This window comes from Vulpes vulpes, chromosome 4, assembly GCF_048418805.1.
Source record: "Vulpes vulpes isolate BD-2025 chromosome 4, VulVul3, whole genome shotgun sequence".
NCBI lineage: Eukaryota > Metazoa > Chordata > Mammalia > Carnivora > Canidae > Vulpes > Vulpes vulpes.
Window position 1 is genome coordinate 47694835 of NC_132783.1, and position 21862 is coordinate 47716696.

The 21862-nt window shown below is 41.0% G+C and overlaps 1 protein-coding gene across 17 annotated transcripts in view; it reads right to left on the reverse strand.

Moving 5' to 3' along the window:
* BMPR1B (bone morphogenetic protein receptor type 1B) overlaps positions 1-21862 on the reverse strand; it is a 399506-nt gene that overhangs the window by 11999 nt on the left and 365645 nt on the right. For all 17 annotated transcript variants that reach the window (XM_072755616.1, XM_072755609.1, XM_026015622.2 and 14 more), the window contains 4 exons: positions 14445-14541; positions 13260-13398; positions 9128-9320; positions 8043-8340 (listed from right to left, as the gene is read on the reverse strand). In XM_072755616.1, the coding sequence (XP_072611717.1) occupies positions 8043-8340; positions 9128-9320; positions 13260-13398; positions 14445-14541 (727 nt within the window). The remainder of the gene's footprint in view (positions 1-8042; positions 8341-9127; positions 9321-13259; positions 13399-14444; positions 14542-21862) is intronic.

The window sequence follows — 21862 nt, forward strand, 5'->3', positions numbered from 1 at the left end:
AAATGAGATATTACCAGTATCTAAGAGGTTAAATAGATTTTCTTAAGCAAATTAATTGTGTAAAAGATTGCTATTACCCTAATGGCAAATGCCTTCAGCACTACATTTAGATGACAAATGCTAATTATAAGTAATTCATATCTGATACTAGAAAGGGTCAGATTCTCCAAGACATATAGCTCATTCCATCTCCTCTTCTCTCAGGAGTGTTTCTATACTGGAAAGTAATTAAACTGCATTTCTCTCTCAGGTTTTCAGTAACATTATCTTACCTGTTTCCAAATTAGGGCAGAGAAAAACTGAGCCTGTTAATCTCCAAGAGCAAAAATAGAAGCCGGAGATATTGAACACTGGGGCACCGAGAATAAAGGAAGAAAAAAGAGGCTGTAAGTAGAGCCCGATGGTGCAGAGCATGTAAGAATAGGGTATAAAGTCACCAAAGGAAAGGGTCAAGGAGGAAGAAGGAAGCAGGAAAGGTCAGGGCGCCTTCAGCTTTCCCTTGCTTTCTTTTCCATGAAGGGACCAGAGAGTAAGAAACAAGGTTTATAAGACCAAGATTGCACAAGGAGGGCAGAGTCAGAAAATGAACTCCAAATGCACAAAATAACCCTCTCTGCTGCAGTGGCTACACAAACATGCAATCAAACCATAAAATCACATAGAGCAAAGATAAATATCAACTTCAGGATGCTGGTTACTTCTGGGAGGGATAAAGGGGAATAAAATAGGGAGGAGAAGGCAAAAGGCTATCCTCAACATCATATTTCTTCAACAACAACAAAAAGACCAGCTAAAAATAAAGCAAATTGTTAACTTTGCTCACATTATAACTGTTACATGAGTGCCTTATTATTTTTATACTTTTATGTATATATAATATATTTTAATTAAAAATATTATTATATAGAAGAACCCAGCAGGAACAGGAACAAGAAAAATGCACATTTCAAAGGCTAAGGGATAGATTGGTGGCATAAGGCTCTAAGAGCAAGAGACAGCTAAAGAAAGTGGACAAAAGTATAGAGAAGATGGGTTTCTACCAAGGAGAACTGAAAACACTACATCAAAAACATGGGTGGCACACTGACCATAGAGAAAACATATCTCTCTCCTTCCCTCCCTTGGATACGGGTTGGAAATATTGGATGCAAAGGGCTCAAGACTGAAAAATTGTGTTTAGCAAATTCCGGGGGTAGTATTTTTACCTATTTATACTTATATAATTAATACTTCCACTAGATCTGATACGGCTTTTGTCCCTGTTAATGAGAGTTCTGTGAGTTACTGTGAGTAATGTGTGATAAAGACATCAGTAGAATTAGAAAAACATAAATATATAATTTGAACAAAATAAACTAAATTAAGGGATGTCAAATTCCTCCCCAGGAGAAAAAAAATGTTTTAGATTCTTACATTAATGGGTATTTTTCTTTATAAACTTTAGGGACAGTGGGCTGGGACAGGATTAAATAAAAATACCTATAATTTTCTGAGTTTAAAAAAAAAAGCAGTAATTTGGGAGATTGGGGGTAAAGGGACAAGTCAATTGGGAAAAAAAAGGGTTTTCCCTTCTGGCCTAGGGCCATGACAAGATGTTAAACTCCTGCAGGAAACAAAAATCAGGAAAATGTGCTGGTAGCATGAATTTTATGACTGCATCTATGTGAGTAAAGCTCTCTTCAACCTTGTGTTAATGGTGTTTGGGGAAGAAAAGAATCAACAACTATACCACGTGGGAAGAGGTACATCATATATTGAAGACATGAGGCAGAGAGGAAAACAGCTCTTTAGGATTCCCTGATATGCAGTGACACTGAGCTCCCTACTGTATTAAGTAGGATTAGGGGTGATAAAGTAATTTTATTTTAATCTCAAAATGCAGAGTGCCCTCAGCGATGACTACATAAGGAGACATGCAAACAAACCTCATATTTCTGACCCAAGTCACTCGGATGACAATGGGATGATAAAGAAAATGCCAGCAGGGTGGCATGAGATCTACAGCAATGGACAAAGGGCCTTCAAGTGGATACACGCCACCCACCTTAAGTGGTTCTTCTCATCAAACAGGAACACAAAGTGAGTGAGAGGCCTCAAGGCAACTGCTTTAGGCGGGCGGGGGGGAGGGGGCAGCGAAGAAGACAGATGTCACGCATGAGACAATGACAGCCGGAGAAGAGAAGGGGAGAAGGAAATGAACCGATACAAAACTGAAGGATCAGGACCTGCTGGGAGAGCAGTTTCATCCCTGAAGCGGCTTAGACCCTGGGCCCGCGGTGAGCATCTTCATTGGCCCTGCTGTCCAGAGACACTCCGGGGGCTCCCTGCAGTGTCCGCCGGGGCCTGGCCCCGGGGCCGAGGGGCACTGTGCATCTCAGGAGGTAAGGTGGCCAAGAGGGACCACGAGCTCTTAGAATACAGAAAGGCTGGAGGCAGAGCCTCGGGCAGGAGCCACAGAGGCTCCAGAAGGGAGCTGGGCAAGAGCAGGAGAGGCGGCAGCAGGCGGGCCTGGCGCTCGGCCCTGAGGCACCGACCTCGGGCGCAGAGCATCTTGGTGGCCGAGTAGAATAAAGCGCATTTCTAACAACAGAGTACTCACCTTGACTTTGTTTGGAGCTACATTTGCTCACGCTACCTAAGCCTCGGAACTACTAAGACATAGCAGGGATTCTTTCCCGAAGTATGAGGTAAAGGAAGAAGCCCCGGGCTCAGCACGGTGCCTGCCCACCGTCCCAGCAGCGGGGGCTGCGGGAGAGCCAGAGGCCCCGGGAGCTCCCTGCAGCGGGGCGGCCACGGCGCGGAGCCCCGGAGCTCGCGTGGTGGCCTGTGTGGTGGCCTCCGTGGTGGCCTCCGTGGTGGCCTCCGTGGCGGTGTGCGGCTCAGACAGAGCCGGAGGGGGAGAGCAGGAGAGGGGAGAGAAAAAGGTAATAGAGAAGGAGGAGAAGCAAACATCGGTCACCTTTAATGATCTAAAGAACTTTTTAAAAAAACAAGAACGGAATTTTATTTTTTTAAGATTTATTTTTATTTTATTTATGACACAGGGACACACACAGAGAGAGAAAGAGAGAGAGAGAAAGAGAGGCAGTGACACAGGCAGAGGGAGAAGCAGGCTCCATGCAGGGAGCCTGATGTGGGACTCGACCCCAGGTCTCCAGGATCAGGCCCTGGGCTGAAGGCGGCGCTAAACCGCTGAGCCACCTGGGCTGCCCAAGAATGGAATTTTAAAGAACAATGTAAGAAGGGAGGGGGACAGAAGACAGGAGAAGGAAGCCACTGGTTTGCCACTGGTTTGCCCCTGGCTTGCTCCAAGCTCGCAAATGATCTCTGGCATCAACTCCCCATGACACCTACCAGAGACTACTGAACCTCCTCCTGGGGGGACCCCGGAAGGCCGTCAGGAGCCTCCAGGAGAAGGGGCTGCGCACATGCCCCGGCATTTCCCGGAGCAGCTGCTAAGTAGCTGTGGAGCTGATCTGCTGCGCTAGACTGGGCCCAGTCAGATGCTGACCAATGGGGAGCCTTCTCTGATGCACTTTCCGAAGGACTCGATGCTTCTCTGATTTCTGAGAAACAGACCCCTCCAACTAAAGAAGGTGCATTTGGCTGCAGAAATCCTGACTGAAGGTAGCTGACCCTGTCACTAATTCGCTTACTTCTCAGAGTCATAGTGAGCTTTAGACAAATTGCTATTTTAAAAAATACCATTAAGTACACCCATGGGCAGCAGGGCTAGTTGTAAGGGTCTGAGAAAGCCCCTGGGGAAACGTGGTGCCCTCTGGGCTGCGCCACCCTACGGCCTCTGCATCTGGACAACCTGACAATCATCAGCTGGGAGATCTGGGCTACAGATCAGTGTCCGTTGTCATTTGTCTACTTAAAATGTAATACCTTAGAAGCCCTAAACCACGGCTTCATTCCCCCTAAGAAAACATATGATTCTGATGCTCAAGAACCAGAGAAGTTGCTTGATTTTCCAAAGTAAAAAGTGAAAAGATCTGTAAGTTTTCCTTTAAGGCATTTCACGTGTCACTGTTTTCTCCTCCTGAAAGAGATTTGGGGTTATGGTGCTGTCTGCCAGGACATCACCTGGATTAAATCTCTGATCGGCAGGAAATACACCAGCACTTACATCACTTTTGAGAGAGTGTATGAAAAAATGAATACGGGATAAAAAAAAATCATATGAGTAGAAAATCTCTGAAGTGTAGTCCACTCTCTCTGTGGCTCTCAACTTCCCTGGGAACCTCCCAGAAATTACTTAAAAGCCTGAGAGAACACTTACCGCGTAGAGACCATGGTAGAGATTCAATTCTCACAGGAAGTCCACTTATGAAGTCTGAGAACTCCACACTGGGTTAGTTCTGACCCCACTTGTAATACGATCTCTAACTATCTCTGTGTGTGCACATGCCCCCAAATAGGAAAATCGGGAAAAGAGTGAAAACCAAAGAAACATAAAAAGCAAGGTTTAAAAGTCAGGCTCAAATATTGAGAAGAGCAAAGTTCCTTTGAAACACAGAAAATAAAATGTGAAAAGGGCCTCTGAAATTATCAAAGGCAACCTCCATCTAATGGAAGGAAATGAGGCCCAGAATACTAAGTGGCCCCACAGATACTCTTTAGCCATTTGAGATTTGTGCCTCCACCAGCCACGGTTTCATATCCGAACCAGTATCCTCAAGCTTTCCTCTCTTGATGAATGAATCAATATATTCCAAATAGATCTTTGAGTTATCCCTTAAAAATTCCCCTCCACTTGCTAGAATGAGGGTTTGCATGAAATCTGAGAGGTTGTTTAGTTCATTCTCCTTATATTAAGCAGATCTGAGTTTCAGAAATACAACATTGACTTTCTTATTTTTTTAAGGTCTATAGAGAAGTTCTCAATTACTTTGATACTGCCAAGATGTACTGATTTGAAACAATGTTGAAATACCTATAATGGATCATTTGCTATGTCATGTCAAATGGGAAATACATTAATTAATCTGGAATGGATCCTGCTCTCAGGATGCCCAATGATGAGGAGGCATGAGGAGGCTTGCACTAAATACCTGTATCAGGCAGATAAGGGCCAGGAAATCACTACCAGAGTAGAGAAGATGTTATTATTCCTAGCTGGGGGATGGGCTAAGGAACTTAAAGGCAGCTTTGAGACTAGAATAGGGTACATGGGAAAGCAAGGGCATTCCAAACTAGAGACTGTGCGATCAAATACAAGATGGTAGCAAACAAGGAGTACATATGGAGAAAACACCGGTACTTCAGTTTTGTGAAAGAAAGCATACAAGTTGGAGGGCTTACAGGATATAAGACCGGGAAGGTGGATTTAATCCAGAGTGTGTGGGACCTCTGGAGCTAAGAAAAGATGCTTTTTTTTTTTTTTCATCCTGTAGTTCACAGAGAATCATTCATTTGTCCATTACACAAAATTTTGGAGCAACGCCTAAGTAATGGGCACCAAGGAAAGGCATGAGGGATGTAAATTTGCAAAACAAAAACATGGTATCTACCTTCATGGAAGCTCAGTCTTAATTAGGAATAACAGATAAGTAGTCACTGATTACTGCATGAGAGTGTGAAAAATGTGTCATGACGGTATGCACCAGATCACATGGGAGGGCTGAAGGCTAACTGAAAGTCAGACTTGGAAGGGGACAGTAAGAGGTATTCCAAAGGAATAATCTGTGGAGATAAGCAGTAATTACCTCAACAGAAGAGTTGCTGGGTGTTCAGGTAAAGTTAAAAGCATGTTAAAAACACCTCAAGAGGGGCGCCTGGGTGGCTCAATTGGTTAAGCATCTGCCTTTGGCTCAGGTCATGATCCCAGGGTTCTGAGATGGAGCCTGGCGTTGGGCTCCCTGCTCAGCAGGGAGTCTGCTTCTCCCTCTCCTTCTACCCCTCCCCCTTGCTCATGCGTTCACCTGCGTGCGCGCTCTCTCTCTCTAATAAATAAATAAAATCTTTAAAAATGACTTCAAGGTGTGAGAAAGTATAAAGTGTTTAGAATATAAACTACATTTGAACCCAAACCATAGGAAACTATGAAATTATTATGCTATCCAAAAATAATGTTTCAAGAAGATAAATCTGGCAGCAGCATGTAGAAAAAAAAAATTAAGAAAGACAAAGAGCAAGTAAATATAAAAGAGCAAGTAAGGGATCCCTGGGTGGCGCAGCGGTTTGGCGCCTGCTTTTGGCCCAGGACGCGGTCCTGGAGACCCGGGATCGAATCCCATGTCGGGCTCCCGATGCATGGAGCCTGCTTCTCCCTCTGCCTGTGTCTCTGCCTCTCTCTCTCTCTCTGTGTGTGTGACTATCATAAATAAATAAAAATTTAAAAAAAATTATATATATAAAAAAAGAGCAAGTAAGTATATCCAAAATGCTTTACTCCAGAATCTAGGAAAACAGTAGAGGACTCAAACTGGACCCAGTTCAAAATGGGAATGTCACTATCACAGAGACAGAATTCATTCAACTGAGCAAACCAAAAACTGAAGGAACAAAAGAAGTGTCAGGCTCCTCACATTTTAGAATGGATGGACCAAAACTGGGAACTAGAAAGAAAAAGCAGACACAGCAGGAAATCCAGCAGTGGGGAAATATGTGAGAGGTACACAGAGAACAGAACCCACAGAGAAAGAAAGTGAACCTGGAATAAAGGGACATCAAGGAAACAGCAGGAAGAAAGGCCTGTGCCCTGTGGGCAGTAGAATGACAATAAGAAAGGCTTCTGGTGACAAAGACCAATGGTATCCCTCAAAAAAGAAGCTCAGGAGAGAAGGGAGCAGAAGACACAACATCACAAGATAATTATGAATTACGTGATCCATTGTGAAAGAGGATTACTCTTCCTAACTCTCAAAAAATTTCACAGGGGAAGATATAAGAGAGGCTGATAATTTGAGAAGCATCATGGGAATGTTTTTTTCTTTTTTTTGTAGAGGAGACTTGGAAAAGGTTGCAGAATTCAGAAGAGAGAAAGGATTTATTCATCTTATTGGCAGGAGGTTCTTATTTCTAACTCAAATCTACAGTCCAAAGCATTTGATTTTAAAGATGAGAACATCTAAATTTACCACCTTCTAAATGGTGGATACCTTCCTATATTTGGGACCTATTATTAAACACACCTCGTCTTCACTTCTGGGTAAAATTATCAAACTGTTAGTTCTTTCTCATGAGTTTTGTTTCCCAAACGTTTAATCATCTCCATGGCTTTTCCTTTGTGCTGTTCTCCACATTCTATCAAGTCTTCTTTGGGGGGTAGGGTGGCGGGGGGGAATCCACAAGAGGATCCAACAACTTAATAAAGGCTAAGCCTAGACTGAGTTTTTTAAAAGGTAGTTATATGACAATCCCTCTACTCCAGTAGTAGCAAACTCATTTTGTTTTGTCTTCAAAGCAAAGGAATCATTTCTTCTAACTAAGTCATCTGCAAGATAAAACAGGGCCGGCCGCTCTGATTAAAGGAAAGGTGGGCAAAATAGAGTCCCACCTACTGGGCATTCCTCCTCCGCTTGTGGCAGAAACCACTGTCTTGTGACGCGTGCTACTGTAAGTAACCAGGTGTTATATTCACTGTGTAAGTCACAGTATAGTAGTGCTGAATGCTGAGTGTGCTCTGTTTGTTAGTTTCTAACCTTTCTCACAGAATATGTATGCAAATTATCTTTTTTTTACATCATATCAAACAGCATGGTCTTTATCACTACATAACATGTAGATCTTTGCTAAGACTTGTTCCTACTTAACAAATGCTATGCAGACTGCTGACCAAATCATCCCAGACACGAGGCAAACCTAATGCAAACTCCATCTGGAAGCCAGGTCACCAATGAGCAGAGAAATAACAGGACACAAATACATGTTTCTTCAAATAAATGTTCCTTCTTTTTCCCTCCCAAGAAATACCAAAATTAATAAAACTCCTCCTCTACTAAATACCTTAAAAGCGCTGTATCCCAGAATGTATAATCTATAAAAAGTGACAGAAAAGGATCATAAAAAGTATATTTATTCATTTTGATACTAACCTAATAAATTTAACAGCCAGGCCCAGGTCAGCTATACAACAAGTTCCATTTTTCTTCACCAGGATGTTCTTACTTTTCAGATCTCGGTGGGCAATTGCTGGTTTGCCTTGGGTGCTAAAGATTTCTGTGTGTAAATGACATAAGCCACTGACAGAAGAATAGGCTAACTTCAGCATCGATTTTGTATCTAGGGTGGTGGACTTCAGATAATCATAGAGGGAACCATTTTCATGATAGTCTGTGATTAGGTACAACTGGGTCCATGACCCTGTCCCTTTGATATCTGCAGCAATGAATCCTAAAAAGAAGAAAAGACAAAAAGGTTTGAAGCCAGGTATGCTCAGAATACTATCAAGAATAATTCATATTCCCAAATATCATTCTTTGCCATAGGTATCTTTGTTTACCATTTCACTCAGCCTTATGATTATGCCTATGACAGCATTAAATTATTAAAACCAATCAGAGGCAATAAAAATAGTAGAGGTAAAGAAACATTAAGAGTCTGTACCTGAAAACATGATCCCTCTCTAGTTAGTAGTTGATATGTAAGTTATTTTTAAAGTAACGGTAAATAGCTCACGGCATTGTAGTTACACATAAGACACTGTTTACAAAGCAGGGTCTTGAGTCAGGGCACAGGCTGTTTCCACTTGAATGATCCAGCTACATCACTGCTAACTTGAGAAAATTTTTTAAAAACTCAATTCTCCATATATATACTCGGAATATATATAAACCCTGCAGATAAAACTTCTAGAACTTTTCACAACATTTAAACGTGTGCTCCTTCAAATCCCTAAGAAACCATAAGAAATGCTGGTGTTAAACATTTGCATTTCCTGTCCCTGAAGAAAAAAAATGTTTTGAGAGTATTCCATTTCCAGCCCACTACTCATTCACAGAAGTGCTAGTCATTCCTCCTGTGAGGCCTCCCATTAGAAACCTGTGACGTTCCTGGGCTCTGGCCAAGGAGAAAACGTCTATATATTTCATAACAGGTCCAGACAGATGAGTTAATAGGCAGATGTGAACAGAAATGAGGGGAGTGCGAGGGAACCCTGAACACTGCCATACCGACTCACCCAGAATGTTTTCATGCCTCATCAACACTGTCTGATATATTTCTGTCTCTCGGAACCAGCTGGCTTCCTCTGTGGTGAAGAACACTTTCACAGCTACCTTTTCGCCACGCCACTTCCCCATCCAAACTTCCCCATAGCGACCTTTTCCAATCTGTTTCACCATCTGAATCTGCTTAGCTATAGTCCTTTGGACCTGTTAAATCCCAAAACACACTGTTAGTGTATTCACAGCACTACAGATTTGTTTAATCTTTTTTTTTCTTCCTCCAGAGAAGAACCAGTTACTGCATGCAAAATATATTTAGCCGATAGTTTTTCTTTATATAGGCAAGTTATTGGCATTTGGTTATTCATTTATGCTGTCCCTTTTAAATGGATTGGAGACTGATTGTGGGTTCTGAAGGTCTGAATTATTGCTTCCACACTGAATATTTCGTTCTACCTATTATCATTTTCACAAAGGAAAAAAAAAAAACAATCCTGAAGGGGTTCACAGTAATTGGCACAATAGAATACTTTTCACTTCCACCACTGCAATGGAATACTGGCCACTCCGATGGGACTCGTCCACTGTATACTTGATTGTGGATAAAATACAATGAAACCAAATCGTAGTGCATTGCTGGACAGGCAAAGAAATAAAGGAAGTCTCCAAGTCCGAAGGGGAGGATGGAGGGAGGAGGGCGGGGAGAGGAAGGGAGGGAAGAGCTGGGACCAGAGCAGGGAACAGTAAGCATTAGGCACACACAAAAGCCAGGCTGTCCTCTGGTGAGGATGAACACCAGCGCTGGGATCCGGAATCTAAACCTTGACCTCTTTAAAAGTTAAGAAACCGAACGTAGGCTTCAGCATGAAGCTGGGACCACTGAAAGAGACTAAATTTGCCCAAGGTTGGTAGCACACCATGGCTCCCAGCAAAAACAAGGACAAATCCTTCCTGAGAAAATCATTTGCAGAATACTTTTCATTCCACCACTGCAGCCAGCACCTAGATTTGGAGGAACTCTTGCTGCCACACAACTTGATCATGGTAAAATACAAGAAAGAAAAAACTGTAATGAATGATTGGCCTCAAAAAGAAATACAGGAAAATTCTCCAAGGCAAGGAGGGAAGGGGCAGGCAGGAAATGGAGGGGCAGCAGGAAGGCAGAGAGGCAAGGAAGATCCCACAGAATAAATCCCTTAAACCAAAAGGAAACAGCTTTTATAAATGGGAGCTAAGAAAGACAACCTGAGTAGATTGAACCCCTTCAGATTACAGATGCCAGAATTGTCAGAGAATGACAAGAGACATTATATGAAATGTGTAAAGAAATAGAAGATACAATGAAAAGAAAAAAGCGGCAAGAAATTGTTGAAAATTACACTATGTAGTGGAACAGGTACTTGTCACAGTCAAAAATGTACAATGGACAGGTAGTGGAAAAACAGCAGATTGGATCTGGAGAGAAAGTTCAGCTGGAAGAGCGCTCTGAAGAATGAGAGAGAGAGAGAACAGCAGAACAAAGGGATAGAAAATAGGGGAGGTGTGGCCTATGGGTTTTGATCTGCGGCTCATCTGCACTCACACTAAAAAATCTGAAGGACTGCATTACTGAAATGGCTAAATATTGATGACAAGTGACATCACTTGGGAGGCACATATAAAGAACCTAGCATAGAACAAGAGTTCTGATTGGAAAACTGGAATGTCCTCCTCATAGACATACGCTTTGCATCAAATAAAGTTGAAGTCTTTCTTTCTGTTTTTACACTTGTAAGGACCATCTAATTAATTACACCAAGTCCACCCAGATAACCCCCAATAATTTCATCCCAAGCTGAGCTGATCAGCAACCCTTAGGTCCCCTTTGCCATGTAAAATAGCAGATTCTGGGGATTACGGCATTTTGGAGGGCCATTATTATGCCTACCACAGAGGTCTACCAGCTAGGGTGGATTCCATGTTTGCATAATGGATGGTTTTATTAATTCAAGAGGTAATGCTCACCATTGCCAGAACCATTAACAGCACCAGTATCAGACAGAAAGCTTTTTCGTAAAAGATAAAATCTTTTCTTTTTTAATGTTATTTTCTAAAAGAAGGATTGAAAAATCAAAGCATTGCTGACATGCAATTAAGCCACTCAGTCTGAAGGAAATAAGGAACAATTTAGGAGTCAAACAAAATATACTGAGCATACAAAGCAATGGTCAGTATATTTCCATGAACAAATGGGGGGAACAGAAGCATCAGAAACACTAAGCAGTGGAGAGCCCAATCTCCTAGCACTTAACTTACTGACTTGAGAGGAAACTTCCCACACATATTACAGAAATTTTATGTTTAATTTACATATGTTATAAAGCATTGCTTATGTAAATCTATGGAACATTTCCTAACATAAACACTTTTGTGTTCGCTTCTTTTCTAACGATAATATATCTTCTTATAATTTAATGAATGTACTAATGGAACTGGCAATGCTTGAAAGGATAGGAACTTATCTCAAAGATAAAAAGTGTCACTAAATTATATTCAGAAATTTAGAGTGTATTTTTGTTTCGAGATTTATTACAACATCTAAGGAGAAAACACTGGCAAACAAATAGGTTTCAGTTCCGAGAGCATAAACATCTGATTCTTTAATACTAAAAGAGATTTTAATATTTGTACTTTCCTTTTTAAAAATATATATATAATACAGATTTTTAAATATGAGAACTATATCTGCTACATATTACATTTTAAGAATAAAAAAAATTGATAATAAAAACTTTACATTAAAAAAAATCTACATCCTAACTAGTATCCGTTTGCTTATAATGACTACCTCACTACTTGTTTTCTGTCCAGCCTATCACCTGGAAAGGACGTATTAATCAGAGAGAACAATGTTTCAGTTATGCAAGATGAATAAGTCCTAGAGATCTACTGCACAGGACAGTGCTTACAATGAACAGCAGGGTACTATATTCTTAAAATTGGACTGAGAAGATTGTATCTTATGTGTTCTTACACATGAAATTTAAAAATAACAAAAAATAAATAAAGAGGGCAGGAGGAAACTTTCGGAGGTTATAGATATACCTATGCCATAAATTGTGGTTATGGTTTCATGGATATATACTAATCCCCCAAACTCTTCAAGTTGTATACATTTAAATATATACTTTTATACGTTATATAGATATATAGCTTTCATATCTCAAAAAACTTATAATTTTTGACTTGAGATTTAAAAACACACACTTATAGTACTAAAATAAAAGATCACTAGGGCGCCTGGTTGGCTCAGTCAGTTAAGCATCTGCCTTCGTCTCAAGTCATGATCCATGGATCCTGGGACTGAGCCCAGCATCAGGCTCCCTGTTCAGTGGGAAGTCTGCTTCTCCCTCTCCCTCTGTCTCTCCCTCTGTTCTGCTCATGCTCACTGGCTCTCAATAAAATAAAATAAAATAAAATATCCCCAAAACAATAAGTAAATATGATATCCAAAGTCAGAACCAGAAAATAAAGATTAAGAAAATCAATCCTAAGAGTTTGTTAGGAAAATATTTCTTATTAAAATTGTTATTTTCCATCCCAACAATCTTTTTATATGGTCTAAAAAGGAATCAAATGTTTTTTTCATTAAAACAAGAGCCTTGGATGCATTATATGTTTTCTTCAATGTTGGCAGCGTTGGTCATCAGAAAATTAAACCTCTCAGGAATGGAAAAGCCAGAACTTTGCCCTGAAATATAAGCCCTCCAGCTGAAATGCAGTCTTCTTCCCCTGTAGAAATACTCAGATCCCAATTGGTTGTAATACTTTTGCCTTCAAAAGCCAGGCCAAAGTTCAGTAATGCTATCCTTACTGAAAACAGAGGGAAGATGGTCCCATGTTTAATATTTTCTAATCTGCTCCTTATCAGAATGTCTAAGGGTCTGGATTGTAACCATATACTTACATTAAAAAACAATCACCTTACCCCCAATATGTCAAAATGTTATCAGGAAGTCCTGCATCTAAGATCTGATGTCTAACTGACTATGTAGAGCTTCTCTCTGTCCGCTACCCTATCTGTTTCAGTAAAATGAAACCCTGTAGTTATTGACATTTCCTCTCAGAAGGCATTTCCTTTAAATTCAAGATATGCTCTTCTCGTACCAGCAGAGGGAGGCCTGATCCACTTCCTGAGCTTTGAGACTGCTCAATTAAGTCTCTCAGGGATTCTCCAGGAGGAATGTATGTTTCATCCTGTTCTAACCCAATGCTGTACCGAGGTCGGCTTTCTTGTCTTTTATACCTAAAGATGCACAGAGGAAGATAATTTAAGATACTGAGTTGCAACAATTGGCGTAAAACACTGCAGATAAAAGTATTCACAGCAGATTTCATTTTAGCATAAAAGAAGATAAATTTTTAGTATTTATTACCCTTAGTTATGATTTCGAAAATACAAATCATAATTATTTTGCTAACCTATTTTTTAAGTAAACTACGTGTTTTTACTTGGTCTTAACCATCTAAAATTCCTCTTCTCCCTTTAGTTGCCTATCTCCCAGCAGGGATTCCAAGAATATTTCTATATAGATTCAATACCCCCTTCCTAAAATTTTCCCCTTTAAAGTCCCTAATTAAAGATGAAAATCTGGGGTTTACAAAAGATTATAACAGCCAACTCTCCCATCTCAAGTAAGGCATACAGCAATAATGCAGATAAATTAAATAAATTTAAACTTTAGAAACGTTTTGTCAATAATTATGCCTCTAATTAGAAATGAATTTACTTGAATCAATTCCTATTTGCAGAACATATCATAAATGAGTGTTACAAAAGGCAAAAGATAAAAATTTAAATGTCCTTGATATTTCACAGAGTAAAAAATAAGTTCTTACGTGAACGAAAATAATTTGTCACTTAACTTCAAGAGTTAAGCGTATTTTATCTGAATAACTAACCTACAAATTATGTTTAAAATTTTTTCATATTAGGGGAATTGTTAGCTTAGGAAATAAAGGATTACTAGAGTGACTCTTTGTTCAACATGGCCATTTCTTCACTCAGAATCAAATCTTAAGTAACAACTGGTTCCCAAATTCCCTAATTACCCTAAATTCCCTAAGGGTGAAAATTTACCTGGGTGACTTTGATGTCTGAAGCAGAAATGAGATAGCTATCTATTAACAGTTTCATTGAAACAAATATTTATCAATAGTAACTGATACTATCAGGGAAATCTAAGATTTAAAGAAGTCAAAGAAAGCTATGGTGAAAAACGTCAACAGGTAGAACAGTATGACGATGATACTTTAAACTCAAAATTCTACATCTACATGTTGGAAACTTACCTGAAGTAACAGAATAAAATAATAAGGACCAATAGCAAACTACAGACAGTTACAGATATAAGTAAGGCCTTGTGATGTATAGGTCCGTCAACAAAATCTGAAATTAAAAAGAAAAGGAGCCATAATATGGAGGATATTTTCACTTAAAAGTTAGGAAGCAACTCTTTCCTAAAAGTGTTGGCCAAGCCCCATATGCAAGATGCCCCGGGTCCTTTTAATCTGCCCACAGGTAAGAGCAATACTGTATATTGCATAGTAAATATATACACATAATTAAAACTACGTAAGTTCAACTAGTGTAAATCATAATTCATCTAGGCACTCATTTCTTCCTGTCCGGAAGGCACAGGCTTGATGCAGAATGAAAGTACAGAGTGTGAACAAATGTAAGTGGATCAATGCCCTGAAAACATAAAGAGGTAATTCCTCTTTATTTCAGATCCAGCTGGGTTAACAGGGTTTTTCTCATGTGGTTTCTGAAGTGTTCCATATCATGAGTTTGGATAAAAACTAATCTATATTTTTGTACATAAAACACACAGTCATCTTATGATGGATACAAAAGAAGAGGATTCCTTAAATGTTGTCAAATACAGAATATATGGATGTGTACCACTTTAAACAAAGATGCCTTTTAGAACCACATAGCTAACTTTTCCATCCAAAAATTGCATCATATTTTAAAAGAATGGGTATGTTCTACCCAAAGAATTATTGCGTGATCCTCTTATAAAACAAATTATTAAATATTATTCATGTTGTTTTAACTCCAGTTCTTGACAAATCAGATTTACTTACAGTGTGATTTCTCAAACCTCATATAAATAAAAGTAATCTGGAAAGCTTTATACAAATGCATATTTGCTGAATTCAGCCTCAGAGATTTTTATTCCAAGTATTTTATTTTTTACAATCATCCCAGGTGATTTATATGTAAGGACTCTCTGAAACATTTTGAGAAAACTGACCTAAAACCAGGTGCACTTATGTAGTAACAGAATTAGCAGTGTTCTTATTATGGGCACCATATACCCTTGAGAAAGTGATTACTGTTATTTAATTTTTAAAGGTATTATTGTAATTTATGACTTTGGTTACTATGAACAAGTTTTCCAACTGTGCTGTACACTTTTAACTGTATGGCTACCTAGACATTTTGGCTGGGGACCGTATCCTACTCAATGTAACATTTTTTTCACTCAAAAGTATTATATATTCTATGAATAAAAACTAAAAATCACCAAGTAATGAAATAAATAAAATTGCCACCATCTCACTTCTTGGGAAAATTACTACTAATATTTTAACATATGCCTTTGCAGTATCATTTCAATAAATAGGGAAAAAAGTTTATGAGCAAAGTATTTCACAAGATGGCCATATACTCTTCACAAAGGCTAAAACAAAGGAATCCCAACTAAGCACTGAAAGATGAATGGGTAAGCACCTTGTGGTACATACATGCATACATGGAATACCATTCAACCTTAAAAAGGAAGGAAATTCTGACATATGCTACAACATGATGAATCTGAGAACATTATACCAAGTGAATAAAACCAGGAATAAAAAGACAAATATTGTGTATGATTCCATGTCTATGAGATACTTAGTCAAAATCATAAAGACAAAAAGTAGAATGACGGTTGCCAGGAGATGTGGGAAATTAATGTTTAATGGGTATAGAGTTACAGTCTTGAAAGATGAACAGAGCTATGGAGATAGATGAGGGTGATGGTTATACAACATTATCAACATATTTAATATGACTGGACGAGACACTTAAAAGTGGCTAAGATGGTAAATTTTAGGTTATGTATATTTTACCTCAATAAAAACCTTGGAAAAAAAACACTGTTGCTTTATAACTAGATTACTTTCATTGATGATATTGTGAATATTTTCCAAAACAATAAATTGTTTTCCCACAATGTGAGTTTTAAAGACCACACAGTATATACAGACACATCCTAATTAGAAAGTTAATCTTCTGATAATCTTATTTGGAAGACCGTAAAGATTTTTCTATAACATATCTTTGCCGAAATATAAAATTCTGTGAACATTCTTGCACATACATCACTGCTCATGTCAATGATTATTTCCTTAATCTAGATTCCTAGAACTATTAGGTCAAAAAATATATATTTTAAGGCTTTTCATACATTTTGTCAAAATGTCCTTTAAAAAAGATTACAACAGGGATCCCTGGGTGGCGCAGTGGTTTAGCGCCTGCCTTTGGCTCAGGGCGCGATCCTGGAGACCCGAGATTGAATCCCACGTTGGGCTCCCGGTGCATGGAGCCTGCTTCTCCCTCTGCCTATGTCTCTGCCTCTCTCTCTCTCTCTCTCTCTCTCTCTCTCTCTCTCTCTGTGACTATTGTAAATAAATAAAAATTAAAAAAAAAACTTAAAAAAAAAAGATTACAATAGCTTCTATTTCACCATCAATGTAAGCGAATGTTTTAATTATTGTCAAATAATTTCATCTTACAGAAAACCTGTCAGGATAAAGAAATCTAATGTGCCCTTCACAGAGATCTCACATTTTTAAAATTTTACCATATTTGCTTTATAATTATCTTGCTCTCTCAGTATGGGTGTCTGTATGTCTGTCCATACATATGTGTTCGCGCACGCGTGTGCATATGTGTACATATATACATACACACACATACACACATATATATGCGTGTGTATGTGTGTGTATATATATGGCAGCCCAGGTGGCTCAGCGGTTTAGTGCTGCCTTCAGCCCAGGGTGTGATCCTGGAGACCCGGGATCAAGTCCCATGTCGGGTTCCCTGCATGGAATAGAGCCTGCTTCTCCCTCTGCCTGTGTCTGTGCCTCTCTCTCTCTGTGTCTCATGAACAAATAAATCTTAAAAAAAACCCTATATATATACATGTATATATATTTGCATTCCTGTTTCTATTTATTTAAATGTACAATTTGTAGATCATTTGAAGTTACAGACATAATGTCCTTACCCATAAACACTTCAAAATGCACTTCCTAAGAACAAAGACTGTTTCACAAATGGTAATAAAATTATCGAAATGAGGAAATTAACATGAACACATAAACTGAAAGTATATCTAACTTAGAAATATTTGGATTTTTTGTTATAAATTAAAATCCACAGATCTTTATATTAATTTCTTGTCCAAATTCTGTTATGATTAATGTGATAATTTGCTCATCAGCCTAAAACATATGTATAACTATTTATGAATTATATTACTTGCAAAATATTAATGGAAGTAGTCTGCACCTGAAAAGACTAGATAAGAGACCACTGAAGAAAAGCAGCTGTTTGGGTTTTTTTTTAAGATTTTATTAACTGATTTGACAGAGAGGGAGAGGGAAAGCACAAGCAGGATGAGTGGCAGGCAGAGGGAGAAGGAGAAGCAGGCTTCCTACCGGAGACCCTGGGATCATGACCTAAGCCAAAGGCAGATGCTTAACCGACTGAGCCATCCAGGCTCCCCAAAAAGCAATTTTATGTTAACAACTTGAGAAATGTTGCCAATGGTCCAGATAAAAAGGAGTTCAGGAACCTCACACACTACAGGACAGGTCCAAAAACTATTCAGGCTTTAATACCCACAGAAATCATATAATGTAGCACATGCATTGTCTGAAAAGTATTGCTTAGGAAATCTTGAAAATAATTTGTAAACTCTTAAAATTAAAGAGGCCAAGATTTTTACATAATGATTTGTTGAGCAAAATTTCCCTCCATTAGGCTATATGTAATAAACCCCAGGTGAGCACAATACCTCTGCCAGTGAGAGCATAATTCACTATGTTTATACCTATGCAGGTGTACAAATACTGTTGCTGGAAATTTAGTATAAAATGTGTTTCCAATGTTAAGGATAATAAAGCAAAAAGCCTAGTCTGCAAAAAAATGAAGAGAATGCTGGATACTCAATTAAACTAGAAGAACTAACTACTTAAGTACAATATATTATCAGAATTTGCATGCAGAACACTTTAAGATTTTTTTTTATTTGAGAGAGAGTGAAAGTGAAAGAGAGAGAGAGAGCATGAGCAGAGGGAGGGGCAGAGAAAGAGGGAGAAGCAAATTCCCCACTGAGCAGGGAGCATGATGCAGGACTCCACCCCAGGACCTGAGATTATGACCTGAGCCAATGGCAGGTGCTTAACCGACTGAGCCACCCAGATGCCCCAAACTTTTTCATTCAAGTGATTAATTGTACTAAAACTCTCAGCCTCACTGTCTTTTACTTTCCATTTAAGTGCAGAATATATTCTGAATTTATATATCTATATTTCCCATCTTATTAGATTTGTGATTTATGAGAGCAATGAGACTAGAAAGGATCTAAGGGATTCTTTCCTTAACCATCAAGCACTTTTTTTCCCCTAAGGCTAGCATTACCTCCTATTTTCCTTTTCTTTGCCCCAATAACCCTATTCCCTGCAGCCTCATCTACTGCCTGCTGTCTTCTGTTATGAATAGGTGATCCTTATCAATAAACCTTTTGTTTCTGTTGGTCATGCTGGTCATGTTTTAATCTGCCATTACCTGTGCTCAGAACATTAACAATGTAAACATTCAAGTCACTGCCAGTCTTGGAAAGCGAACACTTCCAGATTCCTATCAGGAAAAGAACAGAGCACACAGTTCTCCCCAGGGCAGCAGATTTTTACCTGCACTGTCACTCCAACTGCTCAAGGAAGTAGAACAGAGAACCCTCCAGGGAAGCCTGGTTCACTCTTAGAAACAAGGAAGAATCACCAATGGTTTCTTTTTTTTTTGTTTTTAAGATTTTATTTATTTATTCATGAGAGACACACACAGAGAGAGAGGCAGAGACACAGGCAGAGGGAGAAGCAGGCTCCATGCAGGGAGCCGGACGCGGGATTCGATCCCAGGTCTCCAGGATCACACCCTGGGCTGAAGGCGGCGCTAAACCACTGAGCCACTCGGGAGGCCCAGGAATAGCATTTTAAAGCAAATCTATAAACTGCTCCAGATATATTTCTTACCTGAGTAGGAGAATAAGATAAAATTTAACTTTGGAAATTCTGTACTATAATTTGACTTAAACTGAAGAACACCCCCCCCACCCACCCCACCCACCCCCACCCCCCGTGAAAATGTAGGACCAGGCCTAACCCAGAGGCAGTTCACACCCAGGTGCCTTCCTGGAACTTAAGCAACGAAAAACGTTCTGTGGTTTTTCCGAGATAAGAAACCCCCCACCCCACCGCCCTGACTGGAAAGTCCCTGAACATGCTCATATTGACCTTCAACCAATCATGTCATAACCCGAATGCTATGCTAATCCTGCGGTTTTTGCCTTTAAAAGATGCCTGTAATTGCCAATCGGGGCTCTTCCACCTCTGAGGTGCCCGTTTGAGCAAACATTCAATAAACCCTCTTGCTAGTTGCATCTGCCTGTCTGGGGTCTGAGTCTCTGGGGCGTCCACCGGGACACGCTGGCTCCCGTGAGCCAGGGTCCAACATTTGGGGGCTCGTCCAGGATCCGAGACGCCCCAGGCTCAATCCTAAAACCAGTAGGAGGTAAGACCGAGCTCGCTAATGTCATATCTGTCTCGTCCGTTTGTCTGACTGGCTGGGTCCGAATTGTGCCTGCAGGACTCTGTTTTCTATTTTTGGACCAGCGGGGGAGGCAGACGTGCCCTGAGACCCCTGGTCCCGCTCCGGAGTCTGACTCTGGAGTAATCTGGAAGAAGGAGGGAGCCCGGCTCTCCCTTCTCTTCAGGGAGGGTCGTTGTTCGCGACCGCTCCCATCCGTAAACGCCGCGCGGCCAGTCCTGTCATTCGTGTGCGTCTGTCTGTTCTGTGTCTTTCTCTCTGTCCTCTTCCTCCCCGCTCACCTCTTCTCTACACCCATGGGGCAGACTGTAACCACCCCTTAAGCCTCGCTCTAGATCACTGGAGAGAAGTCGCCGGCCGGACACACAACCTTTCGGTCGAAGTCAGAAGACGAAGATGGGTCACCTCCTGCTCCCCAGAGTGGCCGGCTTTCAACGTCGGGTGGCCCAGGAACGGAACTTTTAATATTGACATTATCTTGCAGGTGAAGGCCCTGGTCTTTCAGCCAGGACCCAGTGGACACCCTGATCAGGTGCCGCACATCATAGTATGGGAGGATCTCGCTAAAAACCCACCCCCCCTGGATAAAATGCTTCACCCCTTCTCAGGGGGGACCGGGCCGAGTCCCCCACCCCCTCCCTGCGTCACTCCCCTTATTCCCCATCCTTCCTCCAGCTCCACCCTTTGCCCCCTAAAATTTCCTGAACCAAAGCCTAAGGAGCCACCTGTGCTCCCAGGGGACCAGGACAGTCTCCTTCTCTTGGACTCCTCCCCTCCCCCTTATACCCAACCCCCATTGCCCCACCCGGAGGCCCCTACCCCTCCCCGCTCCCTCAGCTCCGTCCCCCAACTCTACTGGGGTAGAGAGGCGACCCCTCGCTTCACCCCCGCTCTCCAGTTGCCTCCGCTTTCGACGAGAGCACGGGGAGAGTCGGAAGACGTCTGGACCTCCCGGGCACGTCCGCTCCGATCAGTAGGCGGCCAGATGCAATCCTGGCCGTTCTCTGCCTCTGACCTTTACAACTGGAAAACTCATAACCCCACGTTCTCCCAAGACCCCCAGGCGCTAACCGGGTTAATTGAGTCAATTCTGTTGACCCACCAGCCGACCTGGGATGCCTGCAACAGCTCCTGCAGACTCTCCTCACCACGGAGGACAGACAGCGCGTCTACCTTGAAGCTCGGAAAAACGTCCCGGGGGCGGATGGGAGGCCGCCCCAGCTGCCTAATGAAATCGAGGACCTTTTCCCCTTGGTTCGCCCGACCTGGGACTACGACACTGCTGCTGGTAGGGAGCGGCTCCGTCTCTATCGCCAGGTACTCCTAGCGGGTCTCAGAGGGGCAGGGCGACGCCCCACCAATTTGGCAAAGGTACGTGCTAAAGTGTAGGGAAAAGATGAGACGCTGGCAGGTTTTCTGGAAAGATTAATGGAAGGCTACCGCATGTACACCCCCTTTGACCCCTTGGCCGAAGATCGACAACCAGATGTAATCATGTCCTTCATCGGACAATCGGCCTCGGATATTTGTAATAAGTTACAACGGTTGGAGGGACTTCAGGGATACACCTTACAGGGCTTAGTGAAAGAGGCAGAAAAGATTTTTAACAAGAGAGAGACCCCAGAGGAAAGGGAGGAAAGGATCCGTAAAGAGCAAGAGGAACGAGAGGATAAAAGAGATAAAAAAACGCAATAAAGAACTGACTGGGATACTGGCCACCGTAGTACAGGGCTCAGGGCAGAGTAAGTCAGGACAGAGTAAGGACCTGGGAGACAAAAGAAAACCACGGGCTGAAGGAGACCAGTGTGCCTACTGCAAGGAAAAA